At 39.4% G+C, this 27824-nt stretch overlaps 1 protein-coding gene across 1 annotated transcript in view; it reads right to left on the reverse strand.

The window, feature by feature from the left end:
* Window positions 1-1219: 1219 nt before the first annotated feature.
* LOC124160900 (sialin-like) overlaps window positions 1220-27824 on the reverse strand; it is a 49385-nt gene continuing 22780 nt past the window's right edge. Inside the window, exons 2-9 of the mRNA XM_046537017.1 lie at window positions 14927-15258; window positions 13162-13404; window positions 10779-10953; window positions 8317-8447; window positions 8125-8242; window positions 7069-7375; window positions 2815-2935; window positions 1220-2696 (exon numbers count right to left, since the gene is read on the reverse strand). Coding sequence (XP_046392973.1) covers window positions 2481-2696; window positions 2815-2935; window positions 7069-7375; window positions 8125-8242; window positions 8317-8447; window positions 10779-10953; window positions 13162-13404; window positions 14927-15193 — 1578 coding nt within the window. The 5' untranslated portion in view covers window positions 15194-15258 and the 3' untranslated portion in view covers window positions 1220-2480. The remainder of the gene's footprint in view (window positions 2697-2814; window positions 2936-7068; window positions 7376-8124; window positions 8243-8316; window positions 8448-10778; window positions 10954-13161; window positions 13405-14926; window positions 15259-27824) is intronic.

The raw sequence follows: 27824 nt of genomic DNA on the forward strand, positions 1-27824 counted from the left end.
CGGGGCGGGCTTAGTTGATGCCTCCTCACGAGATTTCCAGTGGGACTTGCATCCTCAAATGTGAATTGGGAGAAAATTATCACCGAGGAGATAAAAATATAAAAGAAAGATTATCACTGTAACAGCTTGGAATACAAGCAACATGGGACCCTATTTTAAATTCTTTTCCCTATGGATGCAAAGGGGAGACAGGCTCTCTGGACAGTCAACACCCTCCCACCCCTGAGGGGCGGATTTAGGGGGGTAACAGGGGTCGTGACACCCCCGATATTTAATCAAAAAGTTTTTTTTTTATTAGTTTAATAGTTTTTGTATCCTTGTAAAGGGAGTGTGTAGGCAAATGCATGGCTTCAAGTTCCAAGCATGAGATAAGTTTGAATTGTATTTTTCATAGAGCTTAGCACTACCTACTGTAAAAATGCCCCTCTCTCCCGGGGGTATTCCATACTCCCAGGACCCAGGTCATGACAACCCTTCCAAATTTGATGCTGAATCCGCCCCTGACCTCATCCCCCTTTAAGAGCTATACATGCCTCAATCATGGAAAAAAGTTGCAGGTCGTGCAGGAATTATGGATATGCTCAGCACATAACCATTTGTACTCAACACCCTTACCTGTATATTGTAGCAGATCATGGCCAGCATCATATCCAAATGACGACTGCTAAGCGGATCATAAGGGGATGGAGAGACCACACTGGCAGATTAACAAACAATGCTTAAAAATAATTTGTGAATATCTAAAAACGTCTCGTCTGAGCACATCAAACCTGATCCTTGCTGTGAGAAATACCATACCACTAAGTTACTGCAGAACATAACAAACCATCCCCCCCAAAAAAATGACCTTTATCCATCCCTGTCTTTTGCACACGTGTGTCTATAGGTCATCCAGGTCTAGAAGGTGCCCATAGAGTCTTCACAATTCCAGGATTCAATGAGAAGAATCATTCCTAAATAATTAGTCTATTTCACCAAGAAAACTTTCTGCTCAATGACCAATGAAGAAGTCAAGGCTAGGTGGTACCCTTCTTTTCAAAGGCTGAATTTTATTGGCCTACGTTTTTGGCACTTTGGAACAGAAGAAAACTCTCATTTACAGATATTAAACAGCATCACCAAAATCAATAAGTAGAAGATATGAGAATGACATATGAATGATTTTATTAATGGCCACTTCATTAAGAACTCCAGGCAAATAAAAGAACTCCTCTATAAGTACTCTTCTATGAATCTTTATTGACGCGGAACCAGTACAAATTCACATATTCATGAGAGAGAAACCTCAGTGGTTTCTGATGTAAGCACAGATACAAGTTCATAGATGATAACAATGAGAGGAATACATGAGTTGCAAGATGGAGAGGATATGATGAATTGAAAATATCATTGATGTCATTCATTTAGCTTCCATGAAAAAAAAAGATAATTTAGGCCAAAACAGCCTGGATGAGTGCAAAGGAGGAGATGGGAAAGAGGAAGTAAAGGTTAGATGACCTATGCTCAATCGCAACGTGAACTGCAGATGAGCAGGAGGAGTTTCAAGAAATTATAGTCAAATTGCAGCTAGTCTGTTTTCCTCTCTATATGTATTTGTGTTATTTTAGAAAATATAAAATACCAATGTTCACAGCATGATTGTTAAAATATACAATTTTTTAATAGGTCCGCAACAAACCACCTGCAAACAATTATTGAGACATGTGAGCATCAGTTGGGATGTAACTACTGATTCAATTGTGTACATGAGCTGGGAACATACAAATTAATGCCTTAATAAGACATTGGCTTTAACGTACCCACTCTCAATGGGGAAAAGAACTATCACAGCATTCAAAAACGTGAGCATTTGGGGGATAAGTTGGAAGTTCTTTTGACTTCTTACAAAGACAAAAGGTGACGAAATCCCCCTACCACAAAATTATGGCCAGCTTAATATCACTTATGATCTGAGACAACGATGGACGGCCCTGGGTTAGGTCCATTCACATATTTAAGTTCCATTCCTTTGTAAACTACAACAATGAAAAAGAACAAAGTTAATTTCCTAACATAGGAACTACATACTTTTTCCATCCCAGAAAAATAAATGAATGCTAAGAATCATCAACTCTCCCACAGCTCACACCACAAAGACCTTTATATAAGAATTACCATGAGGAATGGAAATCTAGCAGAAGAACAAAATGTAACAAAGTACATTGTAACATATGTACAATCACATTATTAAAAATGCAATTTCACAAAAATACATTTCATTCGTCAATTACCTATCACTGCCACCCATGCAGGTACTCATTACATAACGCATTTAAATCAGGTACCACCGAGGAAAATATGCCTCCAACAAAAACATTTGTTAGCGGAGCAGGTATAGGTTTTTATAGTAGTGATTTAGATTTTTTAAATAAATAGTCTGATTTTAAATCTCAGCATATACCCGCAGCTTTTAACAAACTTCTCAACAACAAATTCCACTATCAGAGTCTTTCGTCGACAACGACTTCATTCGAGTAGCACTGATGCTCCGCTGGAGTGTCCCGCCTTCCGTTGTTTCCCTTGCTGTTGCCATTGCTTGAATTCACTTCCTTTGCCCACGGCTGCATTACACCAGAAGCAAATATTCCATAAAACACAGCTCCCATCAGGTATAATCCTCCAGCAATATAAAACACGTTTTTCCATTGGGATGGATCCTGCAAATGGAAAATGGAATATCCCATCAAACTCACAAATATTTTGTCTTCCAATATGTTGGATTCCTAGAAGGTATACAGTAAATGGTTAAGATGCACTAAAGTCAGTGGTGCTCACCCCATCTCTAACTATGTAGCCAGTGAGGGTTGGACTAATGATTCCAGGAAGGGTGGCAAAAGTATTCCCAAATCCCATCAAGACACCAGCATACTGTGGTGCTATGTCCAAATGGTTGACACTGAAAATAGATTTAAGTCAAAGCCATGAAAAAAATTGATACCAATACACCAATTCAATAGTTCCAAATGAATTCCAGCGGTGGTTTTGAGAGGAGAGATTAAAAGAAGAAAAAATTTACTTGGTCAATCCATGAAAAGACGTTGTCCACCCAATGTATTCTATATAAGCTTTCAATTAGCAGTTATTTTCTTTGATTTTATGCCCATAATGTTTCCAGTTCTTACGAGGATGTAATATTTAACTTTGCACCAGTTTACACAGAAAAAACTATATTACTCTATGTATCTCAATGAACTGCAGCATTAGGACTAATGCCTCATTAATCATAAGGAAAGAGACAAACTGATGGCTAGGTTACAATTTGCTATGGGTACTGTGACAGAGCACTTGTTACATAACATCTAGCGGGAATTGTAATACCACTTAGACATTCTTCGAGCTACCAAGGGGGGACACGTTGAAGTTTACTAACGTAAGTGGGTATAAAAAAAACTAGTTACAGCTATGTAACAGCATCAATTTTAAATTATTATGTCAAACGGCTATTCTGTAATAAATTTTTATAATCAGAGCAAAACTTTATGCTCAACCGGTATATATGTAGTAATTTGGGGAATAGGAGGAGATGACACGGAGGGGCACTGTTGAATGAATCTTAGGCGAGTAGATGGCAAGGAGGGAATGAAGGCAAGCCCAGGGAAAGATGAGAAGCTTTGGGATCAGCAATAGAAATAGAAATACCAACCTATTATTAAATGAGGGAGAAAGGGTGGGTTCGATTTGCATTTGCTGAGGTATTGCAAACATAAAATGGATTTGGAATGTAGAAGAATGTAGTTGTTTAGACGAGAGTCAATTAAGGTATGCCTCCTTGATATGCCAAATGCAAACCATCAGTACCCTTCAAGTGCCTCACCATATGAGTTACCATCGTTTCAGTTTTTAACCTTTGGATCTTCATTAAATTGACCAATAAGACTACAAGCATAACATATATCAGGTCTATTATTGTAGAAGTATGAAAAAAATTTCCAACAGTGCTTTGATACTTGTCCCTCTCAATAGATAAATTACCTGCCTCAGTCTTGTCACCATTATTAACTAACAAAGGTGCTGACCTTTCAGAGGCACTCTCATATTTGAACAATTCTATCAAGTCCTGATTTGCTTTACTTTGATTCAAACTCAATTTTATTGTTATCTTGAGTGACTTTCATTCCCAGACACGTCGTGTAAGAAGTAAAAGTAAAGTTGAGCATTTCAAATATAAGAAGATTTTTTTATTCATTCAATAATTTTACCAAATAACCAATATTGCTCAGCCCTATAAGGACAGCTGGACAATGCATCAGCTTTTGCATAGATGTAATATATCACTACGAACAGTGACACCAGAATTTTCATTCAAGATAAATAACATGCCAGAAATTGTTAAAGTAATCCTGGGACAAAAAAATATGTAATTCATGTGAAGAAAAAGTGGACAAATACACACACCCTAAGGAGGGAGACTGTGGCATTGAAGAGCTTACCCCAATAGCTGGCAGTGGAGATATTATTGTAGATTTGGACCAACATTCATCGAAAGAAAAAAAATGGAAATAAATTTATCTTTCAAGGAAATAAGGAGATAATTTTAATTTCTTCTTTGAACAAAAAGGTTTGCAAAGTATTGGAGAAAGATTTCCTTCCAGAGCATGATACAGAAGTTCTTGATAGTGCGAGTGATATTAGATGAGCTAGGAGGGATACTAAAAGGAAACCTGGCGACAGCAGGCAGTTGGAGAGAGATAATTCAACTACTAACACTAGTTGCGACTTCTGGTGTAGGAAAAAAGTAGCCAGGGAATTTAATGTAAGTGAATATGCTATTCGGTAAGCTAAGCCAGACTAGATCCAAGAAGAGGCAAAAACAAAGAACAAACTACAGTTGACTTAGCTCAGTCATTTTACCAAAATGGTGAGTGTTCCCGCCTAATGCCGGGAATGAAAGATAAGGTGAGTGTGTCCAAATATGTGCACATGCACAAAATTTTATAACTGAGTTGCCTCAATGAGCTGTATGCAGCATTTAAATTTGAATACCCACAGGTAGAAATAAGTATCTGTCAGTTGTGACCCATATGGTGTGTGTTGGCAGGCTCCTCTGGAACCCATTCTGTATGTGTATGTGCTTCTTCATGCATGGAGGAGACCTATGGCAGCCTCTTTGATTACTTGGCATGTTCCAAAGATAACAAAGATTGCGTGTTATAAAATTGTTTAGAATGTATGTCAGACAAACGACTGAAGGAACATCTACTAAATAAATTTGAGAAATGGGACCCGGAAGATGAAGTGACATACAGTGCATGGGTGACGATAGATCAGACCCAACAGATTAGATTAACAGTGACTCTGTATGAATACATTAATAGTCTGGTGAACACTCTGGGAAAGCTTCTCCTACATTCCTTTATAATCAAATCCCAGGCAAGATACTTGAAAGAACTAAGTATAATAGAAAATTACTGCCAAATGAAGCTATTTTTTTTTTTTTTTAGATTTCAGCAAAAACTACCATTATGTGATACAAGATGAGGTTCAGGGTCATCACTGGAATCAAGATAGTTACTCCATTCATTCAGAGGTAATTCATACAAGTGGACAGCTATTGAATGTGTCAGGTTTGTGTATTTTTCTGACAATCTTGAACATGATGTAGCTTTCATATTCAAAACACAAAAAAATAGTTCACTCAGTTTTTAAAGGATAAGTTCCCTGAAGAATAAGAGTGCAGTATTTCAGTGATGGTTGTGCTGGCCAGTGCAAAAACTGTAAGAACTTTATAAACCTGTGCCATCATCACCTAGACTTTGAAGTACATACTTCTTGGTCGTTTTTTGCCACCAGTAATGGGAAATCTCCATGTGATGGAATAGGCGGAACAGTAAAGCATATTCTTACGAGAGAAAGTCTTCATGGGATATCTGGGTAACGCAATGACTTCCAAAGAAAATCTGCATGAGTTCTGCAGGTCCAAAGTGGATAACATATCATTCCTCATTTTAAAAAAAAGAACATTTATGAATGATTCGGTGATAATTAGAAACTTGCAGGTGCCATGCAAAAACAATCACAGGTACACATAGCTACCATTATTTCATTCCAATTAAACAAAAATATTGCAAAAAAATGAATTAGCTTTGATGTCACCTTCAGTTCTGTTCCCAATTTCTAGATAAAGCCAGGAACAAATTATGATAAAACTTTGTACTAATTCTTTTGTGGCCTGCTTGTACGACAATCACTGGTTTCTTGGGTTAGATGTGTCAAGGGGTTTTGGTCAATATGATCTAAAATGAAATTCTTGCGTCCTTATGGGCTTGCAAGATCCATTGACTGTCCTAAAGAGAAAAGATATAATTTTCCTGTAAAAATTCTACCACAAAGGGCACAGGACCAACCTATTACTTCTCAGAAAAGGACATTGAACAAGTGAACTAACGGCTATGAGATTCAAAAGAAAAACTTGAAATTACCACTAGTGGGAAAGAATTACAGAACCAGTGTCAACTGAAACGTTAGCTTTCTCAGAGATAAATCTCAGCCAAGACTGTGCTATTTAACCGCACTAACTGATGCACAGACAATTAAAAGTGACTGCATTATGATTGTTGATTTATCATTTGCGATTGTCATCCAATATTAATCAAGTAAACCACATTTAAGAAGTGATTGTCAATAAAAAATGGAGAAAGTTAACTTGGATTGGCATACTTCCTGTATTTTGATATGTTCTGTAAAGCAACAATCAAGTTATCCCCAGCAATGACGGGTAAGTGCAACAAATTCCGTAAATATGTATTCTAATTTTTAAATATTTTTCTTATCAGGAGAAAAACAACCAGCATTTTTTTTATTTTTGCACTTGTTATGCATTAGATTCGTAATTGCCAAACACCCAGAAGGGTGCCTTTGGTTTTAAAATTTTGTGTAGATGAAGTCTCTGATACTGATGAATTAACAATTAGTGGGTAGTGGGTAAAGTTTATGAAATCGATGGGAAAACATCTTGAAAAAGAGAAATGAAGCCGTGCCCTGAAACTTTCACTCATGGTGCATCCTGAAAAATCCAGAGCATATACAAACCTGAATCCAGACCACGCAAATCCCCCGAGACCAACGGCCAGGGTGAGACATGTGACTGCACCGGCTGCAGAAGGTATGTGAGCAGCCAGCAGCATGAAAACAGTCTGACAGAGGAATGCAGTGCAGTTGAAGACCTTCCGGACACCGGTCGTGCTGAATATAACTGATTCAAATTTCCCCCCAGCAGACACATGCAGTGATCGCATATAATCGGCTAACTGCCCAGATATTTGTAGCACAATAGCCATTGCAAGGTATGGTAAAGCTGACAGAAAGCCAGCTTTCCCAAGATCAAATCCCAAAGTATCTGGAAAAAATTTCAATTGATACAATAAGTATTAAATTGGAGAAGTAGATCAGGTAATACCAAAACAATTACGATAACAGTGACCGAAAATATTGCATTAAAAGACTAAAAATCTCATTTTTCTTACGTATGGTACATGGGATACATGCCAACAGATTAGCTAAAAGGAAGTCTTTTTTGTGAAAAATAAATTCTCGAATGGAGTTCATACTGTGCAACTTAATATGCCCAATCAGCACAAGGTGACAATAAATGGCTATTAAGTGACTGCAAGAACTAGATAACCACAATAGTATCAAAAGAAATAAAAAGGTGAGTTAATTGATTAGCTCTTTCAAAAGTTTCCAAAAATAATTTGTATGTGTACTCTTCACAAAAATTCCTTTCCACCATGTATCCAAACACCGAATTTTGGTTTTTCAGGTCACTGCACAGACCACTATGCTACTAAAGCTCCTTATTCCCGTGGCGACTTCACCAAGGTTCATAGCACTAGAGGTTTTGGCCTTGCCATCCACAAAGTATGGAAAAACAAGAAAGAATTATTTCCATGAAGTCAAGATGAGAAAAGATTACAAAGCTAAGGCTACTTAAACCATTCACTTACATGGCTGCAGAAATTACACACATTAATTGAGTTTTTAGTCTGGGTTATAGCATGCATAGAATTTTGATGAGGTTAATTCAAAGATTAACATTTTAATGCCCAGAAAGTCCAAAATACTGAGAATTCTTAAATTTATAAATACCTTTCACAAAAGTTGGGAGCTGGGTAAGAAGAGTATAAAAACCCCAGTTTTCACAAAAATGGGATACCACTATGGCCCAAACTGGCATTGACATTACAATTTGTCTCCATGGCGGTCTCTGAAATATGAGGACAATAATTAAAACTAGCTCACAAAAACCATTTAAAAAATGCTTGAGACTTAGTTACGTACAGCACCAGAAGACTGAGGACCCAGAGAAGTCTTTATGTAGTCAAGTTCCTCCTCTGATATATTTTTATCAAGCTCAGGTTTCTCCTTGACAATTATCCACCAGGCAGTACACCAAATTGCAGCTATGACACCTAGAATGAATATAAAATGAGTTAAATGGTGTTTCATTTATAAAAATCACAAATATTCATGATGAATATCCAAAAATATTTTAAGTTTTTTTCTCTCCCTCTTTTCCCCAAAAGTGGTTCCCTATCCAAGGCTTAGCTACCACCAAAATTATCTAAGAACATAAACAGGACTGAGCATAACATGACTTATATTTATGTATGTCTAAGTATGAGTTTCTCATCAATTGCTTATTATTTTCACAGACTTTTGACAGAAGGAAAGTAATTCATTGAAAGGTGGATTATAACTAGATATCAAACAGTCTATTTTTGAGGGCAAGTGCTGCCCTTAGAGGGAAATATTATGATCCACATAGCTAACCAGTGACAGAGTACATAGATTGTAGCTCCGTAGCTCTTCATTCCTCAGCGTTTATTTGCGATCATGCCTGCCAACAAACGTGCATACTAGATATATACTTCAATCTATTTTTTTTATGTCATCAAAATTTTATCGTAAGATGAGCAGTTACTTTCATAGAGAAAGAGTGATGTTGATATCTTGCCTATAATTCTCAATCGCTCCTAAATGCAGCAGAGCAAAACAGGATCTTCCTCACTAAAGAGGAAGACATGTTTAATGCCGGGATATAAAAAAATTAACAACTACAGATGCATGATGCGTTTTGACTTTTAGCCTCTTGAGTTTTGAGAAATTTCACAAAGCACTCAAGCAGGGATTGGTTAGTTTCTGAGAATTCTCTGCCACACTTGGGATTCGAACCCAGACCCACTGAGTGTGAAACTAATACCCCAGCCACCATATCAACCTGATCTCCTTAACCACAGCCATACGCTCCAATCAATAAGAATTAACCTAGAGGAAATGGCACAAAATAAATCCTTTGGACAGCCACTCATTCATTTAAAAGTGAATGGAGGCATTCACTGGGTTGGCATTGGCCTGCACATAGTGGCCACCTCAGAATCAACACTAGGGTTCATTTTAAATATCTCTGCAACTGACAGGCAGGCCAAAGTTTTTCGGGGGTAAGGGCACGTGACTCACTGAAAACAAACCAAAATGCAATAAGCAGAGCATAGCCCCAGAGGGGGATTTAGGAGGGGCTATGACCCCCACCAAAATTTTATCAAAATTATTTTATTTTCATTTCTTTAATAGTGTTTGTATCCTTAAATATCTAAAATTGTTCAATTTCATTTGCTGGCAAGTATGAAAATGACATTTTAGGCTCCAAAATGCTTTAAAAAATTGATATTTTAAAATAACTTATATGGGAGACCACCCCTCTATTCCAGGGGATACTTCATACTCTCCGGGCCCAGGTCATGACCCCCTTGCAAATTTGATTCTGAATCTACCCCTACATACCCTCTAGGATACTATTCAGTCACTTTCAGACCTCTGTGGTGCTTAGTGCTATATGCCCATTACCTCTGCCCATTTTTTGTGCTGCTAAGGTTGCTGTCCAACAGCCCATAAAAATGGTCAAAATAAGGAATTTGAGGAAGTGAAAGGGATGGGAAGGGGGTAATCCCTTTGACAGAGGAGTAAGCCGGTCTTCCCACCTTTTCTAATGAAACTGTGATGGCTGGTGAAAAGAGGGTTTTTTTAATCACTCATTTATTTCCATTCACTGACCAAGTCTTTTGAGAAAAAATAGCAATGCCCACCTCTCTCTATCCCCATCCCATATCCCTAGTTTTGCAGCTCCCAGATCCTGACACGAAACTTTCCGATCTTGCACAACTGAGCTTGTAGCAAAAATATTTGGAAAGGATCATAGTGCATTTGCCAGCAAAATCATTTCCAAATTCACTCTGACATGAGTAAAAATTAAGATATCTATCCATGATTAAATATATAATCAACAAATTTGATTTCCAAAAATGGAAATAATCATTGATGATCAAGATAAAAACAAACAAATTGTAATTTATCAAGGATATATCACACTTCCGCCATGGCTAGCCCAAAAGGGTTTCATAAGATCTCTAACTCAGTGTAGCAGCAATGAAAATGTGTAACTGTAATTTAAAATGTATATTTTCAATTACTTACACTTCCCCGGGCCTTCACTTAATCAACTCACAGCAATGTACACAGGTTTTTCTTTCCATAAGTGAGCAGTTTCATCACATAAATAAACCTTGAAAAATTTTGCAACCAATGGTAGCTTAAAAGTTTGAAGGTGGCCTTTAAATAGAAATTACCTTTTCTAGTACACCACAAAGAATAAACCATGCTTCAATTAATAAATGGATTGACTTTATTCAATGCAAATAAGAATAACAGGGATTTCTCTCCCCAATGAAAAAATAGGTACAAACCAAATATGTAGAATATGGACTCCCAGCCCAGAGTATCAGCAAGCAGAGATGATACCGGCAAAGATACAACGGTTCCCACGAAGCTGCCAGAGAATGCAATGGTGGCGAGGCGACTTCTTTCAAGTGGTGGTGCCCAATGGCTCCACACAGCATGTATAGATGGGAAGGTCACTCCCTGCATATTGAATGAAGAAATCATGGAAGGAATCTCTTCTGCCACTTATGCTCATCCACAGCCTGGCTATAACGCACTTTATAGATGCTAAAAACTATCAAAATATAAGTAAAAATGCTTTTGGCATAATATGATGAGTGGTGGAGGTGACCACAGCTGAGGTGAAATTAGCAGCACCATAACAGAAGGGTTAGAAAAGAAACCAAAAGCATATTCCACTCTCCTCTATGTATTTGACAATATGGATTTATTCTCCAAACATTTCCCAAAATGCAGACACACATGCAATACCAAGTTAGGGAACAGTATTCTAACCCTAATAGAATTTTCTTCTAGAAATATTCAAACTTGAAGCTACTAGAACCTCGCAGAAATCTTGAACTCATATTTATGATTGGTACATATATTACCAAAAATTGCAGAAGGCTGGTGTCTTCTCAGCTGGTGTCATTGTAAGTGAAGTGCATAAAATATCATCAGGTTATGATTTCTATCAATTGATATGTACTACTCTATTTACAAAGCATTGATTTCCATATTCCACCACTGGTGGAAAATAAAGACCACAATCACACACATTCTCTATAGTCAATGCAGAATGGAGGGAGACCACCCGGCTGGAAGCCCGAATAGCCTTTTTCGATTACATATGCATTATCTGAAGTTTCATGAATGGGCATGCAAAATTTCTGGCTCTCCTGACATACAGCGTAGTTGCAGGACTGTTTCAAAATGGCCTCTGTAAGTAATGTGCGTAACAAGCAGCGTGCCATCATTGACTTTCTCGCTGCAGAGAAAGAAACTGTGGGAAATATTCACAAAAGTTTGTGCAAAGTCTATGGAGTAACTGCTGTCAACAGGTGAACAGTTAGTCCTTGGGCTCAGATGAAAAGTACATCAGAAGGTGGTTTAGTTGCTTCAAGGTTTTCAGCAATCAGGGAGACTATCCACGGCTATCACACCTGACATGTTGCAGCCAGCTGTTGTTGCCATTTGCAAATAAAGATGCATTATGACTTGGTGTTGATGCTACATCTATTAAATAGCAGAGGGAATTGATGCTTCCAGTGACCTCGGCGCTATACAAGCCCAGGAGATGTTTTGATTCAACAAGATAATGCTTGTCCCCACACCAGTTTGAGGACTGCTGAACACATGGCAAGACAGGGTTAGATGGTGTTACCCATCCACTCTACAGGCCTGACCTGGCTCTCTGAGACTTCCACTTGTTTGGCCCATTAAAGGATGCCATTGGTGGAAGACATTTTGAAGAAGACAAGGAGGTGATTCACTCAGTCAAGAAATGGCTCTGTGGTCAGAACAAGGATTGGTACCAACAGGGCTCTTGCTTCACGCTGGATGACAGCCATAGAGGACAGAGATTACGAGGAAAAATACAGTTTGAAGTTGAAACATTATTCTTCCGTGTGTGTAATCACATTACATATGATAAATAAATGTCGAAGAAAAAAAATATGGTGCATTACTTTCTAGGCAACCCTCGTATTTTTTATGGTACACATTCTGTAAAAATACAATTTAATTTGTTTACGTAGAAATGAAGTTATACCACCTTAAAAGACCAACACCCGTCAAAATGACGAGTTAGGCATTTCCATTTTTTTAATAGAGGTAACACGTGTTTTATTCAGGAAATCATTACTCTTTCTCACATCTGGTCTTTTTGATGTTTTAGTTAGCACATTTATACATTTCACATTCCTTATTAGATTTTAAATGGAAATAAGAAGCATATTTGCCATACCAAGTGGTGAGTTGTAGGTCAGGACATGGGAAGCAGGAGCGATGTAACCACTGTTCATTTTAAATTTTTCATTTAATTTTTAATTTGTAAAAGAAATACTCAGTTGTACTGATAATTAATGGAAATGGTTGCAATGAATATATGTATCCATTAATTGTTACATAAACGTAGAAATATTGCCAAAATGACAGGTAATGGTCCTTACGACCTTGATCCTTCTAGTGCAAAGCACACACTTTAAAAAAGTAAATAAATTTTTACAATATTGGGGTCAATTAAAAAGGCCATTCCTTTCATTGTACCTCATTCAAAGACCTTCAAAAGGCTTACTGAAAAAAGATTGAGATATTTTTCCTCAGCACCCAAATATTTCCCTGAGCGTCGATTAACCAGCAATATTTTCCCAAGATGGAATCGCATTCATGAAATTTTGGAGGACTTACCTCAAAGAGACCCTCGACTATTCGGATGATGAACAGTCCCGGCAAAGACGCGTACGCCACCGGAGGCGTGATGAGTGTGAGCACCGCGGTGACGCCGATGCCGGCGCAGAAGAGCCGCGCGCCGCCGCCGATGCGAGTGGCCAGCCACCCGCCCAGCAGCTGCGTGAAGATGTAGCCGTAGAAGAAGGAGCTGAGGAGCAGACCCTTTGTGGGCAGGTCCCAATCGAAGTCCTGTCTCACTTCCTGAGAAGCAACGGTTAGATTACATTAGAGGATTCTCAATTCCGCCGCTAGAATTGATGTCACTCCGCGAGCATTATAATCACATTTCAAAATTCGATCATTAACGAGGTAAGTGTATTGGATTCGGGATCATCGATCAGATCGTATATGGAGGATGCGACCGACAGCTGAGGTCATGTGCGCCATGAGGGAAGGGTATGGAAGGAAGGGTGGAGAGAAACCCGGCGTCTGGATTGGTCTGCTCTAAATAAAAGGCGCCAAGAGGATCACAACTTAACGTTCCGTCCAACGGACGGTGTGTTGGGCTTCAAATGTCCTCCACACAACATTCAAGCAGTGATCGGGCATTTTTTGGAAATTCTCTGCCACTGCCGGGATTTGAGCCCGAGGCAAACCATCGATCTGATGGACCATTTCTAAGCCATATGCATACCGGGAGTCCTTTGAAAATTTGCGGGTCGAAAACTCAAAAGGCGTTCGCCACTGGTCTAATACGAGGTAATAATTAAATTCAGTTTAGGTAACTAAAAAATTTTTTTACCAATACATTTGGCATCTTGTGAAAATTTTTTCGATAACTTCCGGTCAAAAGCACAAAAAAAACACGCCACTGGCTCAATTGAGGTCATAATCGAATCCACCGGGTTTCAAAACGTCCGAGAACCGAATTTTATTTCAAAACCAAAAATTGCGGCCTTGGGATGTTTTTATTCCGACTTAACGGCTGTTTCGGCCCATTGAGCGACACCTCCGAGGGTTGGGACAGTAGCGGATGGGTTAGGATAAAAAATCCTGAAAGCCGGCATCAGGGCGACGCGAGCTACCACTGGCGTAACCGAATTTGCTGTTACAAGAGAAATGGAAGATTATCCTATGAAAAAACTGATCCAGAGATTTCTCTAGATATCGAAACATGTCGTATCACAGACTTTTTTTAGAGTATCAGACTTTTTTGCCGCCAACCCTGGTAGCATCAAGGAGAACAGGAAGGATTTAAGTTATCTTGTGTTCAACTTTTCATCCCACTTTGCTCCGTACTATGCTTCCAACTTTTTTTCTATGCAATACCTCCTTTTCGTGACGGGAGTCGGGGGACCACCGTCCCCGTTATTTTAGAAAAAAATGCTTGTTATTTACTGTTGTCGGGGAATTGTTGATAGATATGAGAGGGTATCGTAAGTAAAAAAGGAAGAGAAAAAGTTGCTTGAAGGAAAGAGACAATAAAAAAACGATCAAAATCCCTAAATAAATATGTGCAAATCAGCCCTGAAGAAGATATAAGACCCATATCAAAACGTTGGAAAAAAATTTTACATACCATTCTCAGACCTATACTCTAAGGCGTTAATCAAAAAAACTCTGTTTTTTTAAAGAGAATAAATATGTTTTTGGGAAAAAACAATCGTCTGACGTTACACTACGCATATCATGAATCAGGCGATATAGATCTGATTAGTGTTACACACTAAATTGCAGTTCACGTCAGTTTTTTCGTTCATCCGTGGATGTACGAGAGACTCACTTGGACGAGGACGCCATCCCTCTCAACTGTGACGTTGTAAGGCGTCGTCATGGCGACGATGGCGACGCTCAGGTTGACCCTCAGAGCGTAAACATTCCAGAATCCGAGGAAGGCGAGGATGGCCACCATGTATCTGCGGGGCAGTCCTCGCCGCACGCTCTTCTTGCTCACTCCCGACTCTTTCCTCCCGGCCTCCACGCCTTTGCTCTCCGCCACTCCATTCACCTGCTTCGCCTCGCCCGTCTGATCCACATCGGCTGCCGTCATCCCGTTTTCTCACCACTTGCAGACACCTCGATAACTCAAGTCCCGCTGACAAATGACATAAACTCCTGTAAAGAGATTGAAGGTGGAACATCAGATTTTTTTCCGCCAACCCTGGTTATTTATTATTAACATTTAAGTATTCTACCGATTAAGGTAGGTTTCTATGGAGTGGCTAAGAAACATTCCGGGAGACTCCCGTTCCTTCATGTAGTTCCCTCTTTAATTCACAGTAAGGGCTACCGCTTTCACTCTATCTAAAAATCTAATTCTTTTCCTTCCTCTCCCTCCTTCGCCTTCTAACAGTCTTCAACATCCCCTCCCCGCTAAGTAGTCCCTCCATCCACCATACCTTCCGTCCTCTGTATCCCATCTAGAAGCTGCCTCTCCTCACCCACCCTCTCCAGCGTTTCGTCGTTCCCAACCCTGGTAGCATCAAGTAAAATTGGAAGGATTTAAGTCATCTTGTGCTCAACCTTTCACGTAGTAGTGTTGAAGAATTGAGGATTAGGATAATTTAGGTATACTTTAACTACGTAAAATAGGCGGGTAATTTTAAATTTTAATAAAAATACTAGTTTCCTAGAGAAACAAAATGGTATTATATAAATTAGTAGGGATTTCTTCTGGAAGGGATTCAAGGTTTCCCCTATATTAAACCGCCTGCGTGCGTCACGGAATTTGTCACAAACAGTCAGGATATACCGAATACTTAGCCGCAGCTACACTCACCACACTAAGGAGTTTGCTTCTCGTCAGTAAAGAGAAAGGCGTGTGTCAAAGGACAGCCCCCTATCCTCAACCGTGTGATTATTACTTCCTCCCTTCGATTGTTCCTGGCGGAGGAGGGCCACGCTGCTGTAATCGCCTTGATGCTACGGAGTTTGTTATCATTCAGAGTCCTCCACGACTCCCTCCACTCTTCATGAAGAACTGCATTTCTAAGTGAGGCTCTTAGGTCCTCAATTTTCACATAAAATTGAACTGTATTTTCCCATAATTCCTATCACCCTTTACCCGGTTCTATGCTTCCAACTTTCTTCTATGCAATTTCTCCTTTTTGGGGCCGGTGCTGTATTAAGAGGGAGGCTCCCGCCCCCCCCTCCGTAATTTTAGAAAAAATTGAAAAGATAGTTATCTGTAATGAGGCTCTCCAATGAAAATTTCTATTCCCCCAACTTAACAAATAATATTTAAAATATTTGATGAATATCTAAAAGCCGCTTGTCGATGCATATCAGACCTCAGACGCTTTATATCTGAGAGGAATTGCACACCACCAAAAGCTGTCCCCTAAAACAACGACCTTAATCCCTCCCTGTTTGTAAACGAGAGTTTTTCTGGGTATGGCTTGTACCGTCACGCAATGTTACATCACGTTTGTGTTTCCATCAATATTGCGTAAATTAAAAAGGATACTTAACTATGTGGACTCACTATTCTGAATCTGAAATCACACAAAGAAGTTATTAGGACAGTGAAATTTCGCTTTAAGTCATAATGGGCGTATTATATTTCTTCTGCGTATTTTCTTCATTGATATTAACTTTGCACGAATGCATTTATTTCGTCACAAACCCTTTTTAAGTATTTCAGCTTCCTATATAAGTGTATTTTTCTTGTAGCATTATGTGATGACTTGGACTAAGTATGCTTAGAGGGTGCTTACATGTTCCCGGAAGAGAATGCCGTTTAAATTGCCTAGAAGGACACGTAAAGCTTAATTTCGAGTATAAGGCAATGCGCCCCTGACAAAAACCCATAGTGTGACTCGATCCAGATCAACTCATCCAAATTGCTTGCGAGTACCAAATTGATGTGGATATTTTCGAGGAATATTCCCTGAAGACAGGTAGGATGTTTGTAGGCCTGTACCCATGGTATAATATGCCAACAGCCGTACATAAAATCTTGCTGCATGGAAAACACATACTAGCACGTGCTTTGCTGCCCATTGGGCAGCTGTAAGGGCCCCCGCGCACTGGCAACTTTTACGAAGCAACTATTTAGTTGCTTTGAGGAAGTCCCTATGGAACACACGGCAGTTGCGGCAACTAAAAAGTTGCCCGTGCGCGGGGCCACAGTCAATTTCGTGTGTTTCATTTGAACATCCACAGAGCAACTAAATAGTTGCTTTGTAAAAGTTGCCAGTGCGCGGGGGCCCTAAGAGGAAGCCCAGGAAGCGACAAATAAATATTTGAAGCGCTTCCGTCTAGAAAATTCGCGGAAATGCTCCAAAATCCTGACCATTAGCGATATGTTTCAACGGCTAATGGTGTACTCGGACCCGGTCATTTCATGCCAAAAAGTTGTTGTTCCAAAAACGATGAAAACTGTTATTGTTAGTGATGAAGAGAGGCAAATGCTTGTCGTTCCCGATATCGCAGAAGGCCAGTTCACTTCAGAATATGAAGATTCAGAAGAACAATAAACAGTGTGCGAGCACATGTGTTCATCTTACTTATTTTATAATTAATATTTTTATTTGTTTTTAAATTCGATGAATTTTTGACTTGTTGAATTTTTATTATAATTCATAAATGCAATGAATTTTTATTAATTAGTGAATAGGCGTACGTATATAAAGCTGAATAAACGCATTTTCACTGTGAAACTTTCACTTCGATCAAACGATAGCTACGCCATGATTGTTAACTTTTATGCAGTTTTTCGCAAAAATAACAACTTTTGAAAAATTAAAAGCGCAAATTCAAAGTCACCAACCTCAAAAAGCGTAATGAAATAATTTTTAATTGATTGAGAAACATTTTTAACTGAATATAAAGATTAGAGCTCTACGGCCTTGAATAGGAATTGTAAGATTAGGTGTTCCAGTTTATGCTCTAAGCTCCAGCTACGTGTTAAGCTCCAGTGCTACGTTTTCTAGTTTTGAACAGCTTTCAGGCATTTCGCCCCACTATGAGTCGGACAAATGAGAGCCAAACATTTTGATGTCAAAACAATTAACAGAAGAGACTGGCGATTTTGCTTTGGACAAGAACATTCGTAGATATATCCAATTCGTGATTAAACAGAATCACAAGTGCTTGAACAGTATCGAACTAACGGAGTGCGAAATTATAAAACAAAAGCTCAACGTACTTTGTTTGAAACTTCACGAACTGACAACGTTAACATGGACAAAAGTGTGTCATATGATCAGTGGCGCCGATTCCATGGGGCCTGAGGGGGCCCGAGCCCCCTCAAAGATTCGTTTGGGGGGGCGGAGCCCCCTCAATAACTCCAGAAAATAATTAAGTTATATTATGCCTTGTGAAATCACAAAAATATATTGGTAATTTTTATTTCCCATGTTTGACGATAGTTACCTTTTAAAATAAATTCAACAATGTGTTAAAACAAATAATTATAAGGTTAAGCAGGTTAACTGAATCAAGTGGTGTGAATCATGATATTGTTTCGGTGCTGCGACACACTTTGAATTTAGCCTCTTCCCGGGGCAAGACCTCCGATATGGGCCCCCCCAATATTTTTTATAAGTCGGCGCCCCTGCATATGATACCAGCAAGTCATGAAGTTTACCAAAAGAGTTGAAAATATTTCTCGGAGCGAGAGAGAAGGTTCACTTAAATATTATCGTGGAGTTAAGACTCGTAAATAGAGCGATGGGCACTTTATGCGAAATAAAATGGCCACTATTCCGTCCAATATGGTCGAGACCATGTATTTGACGAAGACATGCCAGCATGAATTTGCATCGACAATGGTAGTAATGGTGTACATGTCATAAATCCAAAAGCTGTTAAATTTCCTGCACTCCGGAATTATAGAACAAAATAGAGCGAAGAACGATACCACTAGCCTTGTGCTGGGGCTGCACGATTCGCAAGACACAAGGCCTTACCGCAGATCATGCCGTTGCTTATCTCCGTACTTAACTATTTGCCAAATACCAGGCGCATTCCGCACTAATCCGTGCAGGTTCACTCGACGGAACTAGATAGCTCAAAACGTGCTGGCAAAACGCCTTGCAAGGGAGAGACTATGAAAGAGTTGGACAGAATACGACAATTTCCTCCTCGTCAACAGGACATCTCCAATTTGCACAGCGCTCTCAATGTTCATATGATGGAATAATTTTCCATGGTTTAATGGTTTTCCATGGCTTTGTCTAATGATGTTGTTTGCGTTTGTTTGGTATGTGTGTTTGTCCCTTGTTGGTCTTTCAGAGAGTCATAAGAGAGCTTCATGAATGTATTTTTAAACTTAAGTATTCTCTTACACTCATTCATGCCATGCCTCACCTCCACGAGGTAGACCTGGCACTCTAAATAGATTTATGAACCAAGTAGGTTACGGCATTTTGTTTCAAATAAGTTAAAGGTAAGGTAAGGTATTTGAAGGAGGCGACCGACAGCTTAGGTCATTTGCGCCATGAGGGAAGGATAGGTTAGGAAGGGTGGAAGGAAACCCGGCGTCGGCATTAGCCTGCTCTTAACGAAAGGCGCCAAGGGGACCACGGCTTAACGTCCCATTCGACGGACGGAGTGTAGTCCTTGAAATGTCCTCCACACAACACTCATGCAGGGATCAGGCAGTCTCTGAAAATTCTCTGGCACCGCTGGGATTTGAACCTGAATAAATTAAACATTTAAAATTCAAATTTTATAGCTGAAAGTTTAAATTCAGGCATAAAATACAGAAATCATTTTTTCCTCTTTGATTGGAGAGATTCGGGATTCCAAGGAAAGATAAGATGGAATTAGTTGGCATGTCGCGGTAATGGGGAGGAAAGTTAGTTGGGGCAGCGATGTACCAAATGGGAAGGCAATATTAAGAGAGATTTACTATTTAAATAAATACTCCCACAATCAGTCATGCCATTACTAGAGGCAACAGTGCAACGAGAAACGACGCCTACACTTCGCCACGCCATTCTCTCCCAATAAAGGGCATCAAGGAACCACTGCTCATGAGCTAACTAATGAGAGAGATGAGAGACTCGCGCATCTGCACGATGAGGAGTGGCGCGCGCTATTTCTCAGATAGGGACTCCACATGACCCGGAAAATAGCGATAAACGGCCAGATCCCCTTCCATATCAAAAACGCCCAGCGCTGCGCGGCCGACGCGCTTCACAAAGAAGCAGGAATTTTTTTCTGGGTGCGTCGACGGCTACGGTCGTTTCGCATCATTCTATTCTTAAAATTAAGACCCACTCACCCACCTGAAGTTACGTTACAATAGGTGAGGGAAGAGCTCACCCCAGACGGCCGCACGCGTTTGAATTTCACACATTCAGGGAGGGGGGCCAATTCCTTTCCCAGGGCCAAACATAGTTTTGCGGGCGGTGACCAACGTTTAAATTTATTTTGAACTTAAAATATTTATTTCAGCTACTTTTTTCGAGGGATTTCCATCAAGTACTGAATTTTTCCATTTTATAAAAAAAAGAAATTTAGTTTTAAAAAATTACATGATATTGAAGATGCATAGTCAAACCTCGACAAGCGAGAAATAGATAAGTCATAAACCTCTATATGTGAGAGTATTTTTGGTCGACTTCAGGTGGGGAAATGAGTGCAGGCCACCCGAATCATTGATTGAATTATATTGAAATAAATAATGGTCCATAGTAACCTTTGTTTCACAAGATATTACATCTTTTTTAATTCCCTCTTCTGCACTGAAAGGAAAACTGGATGTATCCTCAGCACTTGATGTCGCGATGACATTAGATGATCCTGTGAACATGTCCGACTGTATCATTAGTCCCTCATCATCTTCAAACCTAATGTCAAGGAACATGTCAGATATCCTTTTACTTTTTTTCCCTATTGCTTTTGCGCGACGTGATATATTTACACTGATTTTCTCACTAATTAATTCATGTTTATTCTAAAGCTCTTGAAAATACTGACACGCATCCATCAATTCCTACTTTATACATATTTTTCTCACGATCGGAACATAAAAAGGATTGCCATCTTCGTCGTAGATAATACAAGGATGTACTTTAGTGATTTTTTCAAATTAGATATCCATGTCACTAAATGTAGCAATCTGCGATAGCGCAAGCAACCGATAATTATAATTAATGAAAGTGATCATATGTACCGCTGGGATTATACGAAGGGCAACGTCAACCATTGGATATCAGTAATTGATTTGATAAATGGAACCCAGAATTTAAATTCAGCACTAAAACAAAAGAAAATTTACCGATGAATGTCCATAGCTGTTGATTATTTGCGATCATTTATTGTTACCAATTGCCAATTAATGGAAAGAAAATCAACCGCCACGATTTAAAAGCGTGCGGGTTTGCCCGCACGGGCCAAAACGTATTATGTGCAAGGAGCGACTGCCGACGATCGTCCATTGTTGGTAGTCTATGACTACCGTATTATATAGCTACGCGATTGTTATGGTTAGTTTTTATCGCTCGGGGTAACCAAACTATAAAGGAAGTCAACGCATGATACAGGGATGGTTAGGGAAAAACTAGGATGGCGGAATCCATTTACGATCACCTAGCAAATGCTGAACAGGATCTCGTGGTGACGCTTGAGGAACTTCCGCTAGCAGTCCAGAAATTGCCTCGAATGAGTCCACTGTGAGAAAACGTATGGAATCAGCACTTACACGTCTTACTAATTTAAACTGATGGCATGCCAATGTTGATGATGCTGCTGAAAATTATTTAAGCAGCTGCTAAACCATGATATTTAAAGGAAAAGAATACTCGTGACAAATCAGTTGTCTCGATAATTTTTTGATAGAGATTATTGGTGGTCTACAAGGATTTTAGCATTTCAAGGTCCTTGTGAATCCTCCAGAAAGAGTATAATTGACGTTGTTACGAAGCCTTCCTCGATCCCTTCAGCATTGGTAACTACATAGTTTATATCACATACATGGGCACCATTGACTCCTTCAAATCCAAAAAAAGCATACCGCCTTTAGAGATCATCCTCTTGGGGGATATATTACTTTTGAAAAAATAAAATACCTAAAAAAAATTCACTCGGTAATTTCCACACTCACACTTGGATGGCAGGAGAAAAGGCCGAAGCTCGTAGTATCACTCCCTCAGTTCAATCTTGATTCCATTAAAATTGTTTCAACATCATTCAATTAACTCAAATATACGGCAGTTGAAAATCTTGAGTTAAGGGCCAAAATCACGGAGAAACAAGCCTAAAATCTCAACGCATCGTTTCTTATCAGCTGCCTCAGCAGACGCACCGTTTCGGCTTCTTTTGAGAAAAGAAACGGGAACTCACACTGTTTACACAAAATGTCAACAAGGGCTCATTATTAAGATTCAAGAACAGCAGTTCGCTAGCCAAAGATATTGTTAGTGGTAGCTATCAGTGAACACACATTTACCTATGCAAATATAGCAAAAAAACAAGGTTACCTAAACCAATGTATAATGTTTGGAGAATCTTATAAAGTACAAATACCATACGCCCCAGATAAGCTGGTGCTTGGCTTAAAATTTGATACACAAGGTATAAAAACAATTAAGCACACAGATGCTTTCCAAAACTACATACTAAATTTTCTACCTCATTTTTGGGCGTCTGGAGATTTTAATTAATGATATTAGTGAAGTTGTCAGACTCTACTACTACATTTTTACATTAACACTTAATCTAAAATTGAGGGAGTATTCTCCCATTCACTTTAAAGCTTTTAGTTTTTAGAAAATTAAATTTCCAAAAAATTGCTATTCCCCATCCATTTCGCTAGTCCGTGATCTTACTCTTTACCCACATGTCGATTGCTTGGAGCTCGTTCTCACATTTCCCTAAAATCGATTTTCCACGTAGTATAAAGAATTTTTAGGCGATTAAACTAATTCACCTAATTTTTGATTAAATATACAGCAAGCATCACTCCAATCTTTACAGTTATATTGCATTGAAATATGATAAATCCTTTGGTAAAGGCAGCAACATCATAACAGCTCTTTAAGTTTAATCCTGAATAGTTTCAAGTTAGGTAAGTTGGTATTTGAAGGAGGCGACCAACATCTTAGGTTATTTGCGCCTTAGGGATGGGTGGGGGTGGATGGCGAGAAACCTCGTATCGGCATTAGCGTGATCTTAACGAAAGGCACCAAGGGGCCACGGCTTAACATCCGGACGGAGTGCTGTGGCTCTAACGCACAGCATGCAGGCATTGGGGATCGGCCGATCTCTGATAAGTCTCTAACACCGCTGAGATTTGAATCCGGTATAATTTACAGCCTCCTCTGTCAATTTACGACTCAGACCGCGTTGCTGCGGCGTCTGGCAGTAAATTTTCATTTAGAGATTGAACGGCAACCCGATTTTTAGAGGGTCTTCACGTTCAAGAAAGCCTATTAATATGCCGAGTCGTTTCTTCCTCAAGCCGCTCACACTCAAGACCACTAATAGGCAGAGTAACCGCTCGAATGCCTCGGTTGCTATTGCGAAGACTCTCGTTAAAGCGATCACATCTGCATCTAATCGACTGGATGGTGACGCCATGCGTTTAGTTTTCCATTAACTACTCTCGATCATTCGCATAAGTCACCCATAAGTGTCCATCTACATCAGAGATTCCCCGCACATAATACGGTGTCATCGGTGACATCTCGCGTCTAAATCTTTTCAGTCAACGCACTGTTACGCAAGAGCGGCAAACGCGAACGTCAGTTTTCCCGTTCTGCGCACGTCATACGAAGCACTAGTTAAGGCCAGGCACGTGGCCTGGGGTTGGGGTGCGTTTGGGGCCTTCAGCCCTTCCCACCCTATGACGACTACCCCCGATACTCTCACGCGAAACTCAGACGTTAACACCGTTTCAGTTACAATATAATTTGCGAAATTTTACGAAGCGATTTTTAATAAGTGACTGATGAAATTCCAAAAATTACTGCAAAGACAATGCTTACGATTGCTCCTGGGTATTAGCTGGAATGAAATGAAATTTATTTGCAAACCTACCACAGTAACACTAGGTTCCTAAAGCACATTAATAATCACACTAAATTACATTAAAATGATAACTTCCGTCAAAGCAGTTACGCATGATCGTATTTGCACCCCTATTCCAGCTCTAACCTCGGCCGCCATCATGCATACGAATCAATCAAGTGCAATATGTATTCCTTCTCTCGCCTTAACTATTGTGACGCATGTACACGGAATAAATGTACACCCGATTCGTCAGAAAAAGACGGTTGAATCGCCTACTCCGTTCGCTTGGAGAGGTCACGAATTCCTTACAACCGAAAAATCAGCCTAACCTCGACCTCGAAATCGACCTCTCGTATCTAGAACAATATTATTCCCCAATATATCCACAAAGGATACCTTTTCGATCCAGGGATCAGCTTGGTTTGCGAAAAAATGAAATTCTGGTTTCCGTTCGCGGAATCGGTGTCATAATATGACCAGTGAATGAAGAGCACCTCAAAATATATAAAACAATCAGGTCTGATCACAATAGGTCGATCGAAACGATGAGAAAATCCATCTCAAATTCTCCCTCAATCCTAAATTGATGCTCCGGTCAAGTGGAAAATCCTCGACGCAATTCAATTATATCCCCATAAATCAACGATGCAGACGGGAAAAAAGCACAATGTTACGACGGACAAGACAGAATCCCATCGGCCAGAGAAGCCTGCTCTTCACGAAAGACGGCATGGCTTGACTTCTAATCTGACGGAAGGAGTACTGTTGCACTTTGTATATCATAGTGGCCACATGATAACCCACAATGCCCCATGTTTGGCAGTTGGCCTAAGTCGACAATCACGAGTCCATGTGGTGTAATGATTTTCTTTACGTTTATAATAAATATTATGTGAACTCGAGGTCCTTAAAATATAAGATCCTTACATTTTAAGGACCTTGACCTTGATGTGAACCTACATAATGAGTATTCAAAGTCGTAAGCTAATATTACGGAAATGCAACAAGTACTGCTTGTAATAATTAGAGACTAAGCTCGTAATAACGACAGCCAGACATAGGTGCTTGAACCTCATGTCCCTTCGTTCATAATGCTTAATCCTATATTGTGATTTTCGTATTTTGCTGAGTAAAAGAAAATTCACGTCGTAATTGCAAGCAAACTTCAGGATCAATTTACAGTTCCTCCCAAGATCCTTCAGAAGTTTAGCAACTAAAATCACTCATCAAATCCCCGTACGCTAAACGGTACACCAAAAAATCAGCAAGATTACGACCAATTTTCGGACTGAAAAATATTTTTTTATTAATTATTCATGAAATGAGAACATCATCGTAAATCGCTTAAAGTTCTTACGAGCCATAGTGTACCGCTGGGAAATGATCGAAATCCTCAGTGACAACCAGTTCGTTCGTAAACAAAAGACAGGAGTGTGAGGAAAGACTTGATTGCCGTACAATAGAGGGGATTTACCGACAGAGTCTGCAGATGCGGAAGGCACGCGATTGCGCTGAACAGAAAAACAAACGCGCGGGCAGACCTAATCTCGGTCGCCCAATAACTGCGCGGCTCCTATTCCTGCGTTGAATGCGTAAGTGTTCTTCGTAAACAGCTCTGATGCATCTGCACCAGTAACCTCGAATCAAGAATCAAAAGTCTGTCATGCTTCTTTGCATGCAGTGACACAATGCACCATACGACATGACCTTGAAAAATGTGGAATATTACGAACTAGGCCCAAATGATATGAAATTTACACACTTCTGTACTTTATATGTGATTCTGATACTTCTCTATGAGGTATTTACCACAGATATTACCCAGGTTGAGGAATATATAGTACAAAAAACACAGTATAAAAGAGACTCACGATTTTTTAACTCTTCAGCTCAACTTTCATTATATTACATTTCATTATATAATATTTCATAACTTCAGTTAATAATATTAGTCAACTCTTGTTCCTACTCTGAGTAAGGTGGTAGCGCCACCGAAAATTCTAAAAATCGTGTGCGTATCCTTTTTAACTGTGTCCTTATACTGTGTCCTTACGAACCTGAGTAATATTTTCGGCACAAATGTAATCATGAAGTATTTTAACTATTAATTCTTCAAATAATAAAAATTGGCTTTTTGGCGTTTTCCATTCCAAACTTCGGCTATGACGATAACAAAGAAGCAAAGTCATTCAAATTAATGATGGATGCGATACTTTAATTCCAAATTTGCATACCTAGCGTAGCAATTTATTTTCACTCCTATAATTTTAGCCTCATCTGGGAATAAGAAGGCATTTCTAATGCTTGGAATCCCCGAAAAATTCTCCGTATCGATTTTGAAAAATGGCTACCTTATCGCCAATATGACAATAACATAAAATGTGTTTTGAACTGCCGAAACATTACACTATCTACCTGGAAAAATTAATTATTTCTGGTGCAACTACCTTGGACCATTTGGTATAGATTCTACCTCAGGTGCTAAACAAGGGCTACAGGAAGTAACAAGACATGGTAAGTACATTCTACATTTTTGTGTTACAATAAGTACTTGTCGAAGAAAAAATAGAAACCAAACATCTGCATGCGATTGGTTTCAGAGAATCATAAGGATTTAATCTTCAAAGGTCAGAAAAACAGGTTACTCCGTCTTCAGTGATCTAAGCGTTCTCGTCAGAGGAAAACTATAGGTACCTATTTAATTATTCGGTCTAGGATAAAAACTTATATACGGTCTTTTTAACCTCTACATTCGAATTGATCAACTCACAGAATAAAAAAATAAATATAATTTCAGTTTTAAACATTAAACTGTGTAAATAATAGGCGATATAAAAACAATAATATCAAAGATACAACAAATTCGAATTCGGATTTAGCGGACAAAAAGCATGGGAAATCCTTCTTCATAATAAAATATTGAGTAAATATAAGAGCGGTATAAATTTCAACCACCTTTTTTCGATTTGGGACCACTTTGCGCCGCCTTCACGAGGACCTGTTGAGTGAGACCACGTTATCGCCACATGTTCAACTCACGAAGTTTCGCGTCACCGATGTTCCAGAGTGTTGCGATGAAAAAATGAAATGCTCACACAAACGTGACCCGCAGTTTTTTTTCTTTTCAGCTGTCCGGTCCGGGAATAGAAAGAATGCAATAGGAGTGACCTTAACCGCCGAAAAAATGATGATGCGGATTGAGTGAAAACATAGTGGCAACTTTCTCCACGCGGCCGGCAGTGACTCGGCCTCGACCCAGATAAGGGGAAGCAAGCTTTGGAACGGTCGGAGAAGTCATCGCACACCTGAATCCCGCGCTTAGCAGTCAGGTCACAGGCAGCGGAGAACCTTGGTGCAATTGAGGGTAACCATTTCCCTGGGGCAAGAAGATGCCTCTACATCAGCGAATCTCTGAGATAGTTTAGGACGCTAGCGGCTGTGCTTACGCCAAATCTTCATGGAGGAGGATGATTCCCAAGGCTCTGATTTCATTGGGTTAATCACCGTCGGGAAGACGATACAGGGAGAAATTAGTTTCATTTCGTTCGCGGAGAGAAATGTTCTGGGAACCTCAAGAACAGTTGAGCGAGCTTAGCTGTGTATTTCGACGAAGCTTAGGGGCACGTTAGTTTCAGATATAAAAAAGAAAACATTGCCAGGTATTTTTCACGTGCTTCTCTTATTCATTCACTAAAACACTTGGTAATAATTTAATAAAA

This window comes from Ischnura elegans, chromosome 6, assembly GCF_921293095.1.
Source record: "Ischnura elegans chromosome 6, ioIscEleg1.1, whole genome shotgun sequence".
NCBI lineage: Eukaryota > Metazoa > Arthropoda > Insecta > Odonata > Coenagrionidae > Ischnura > Ischnura elegans.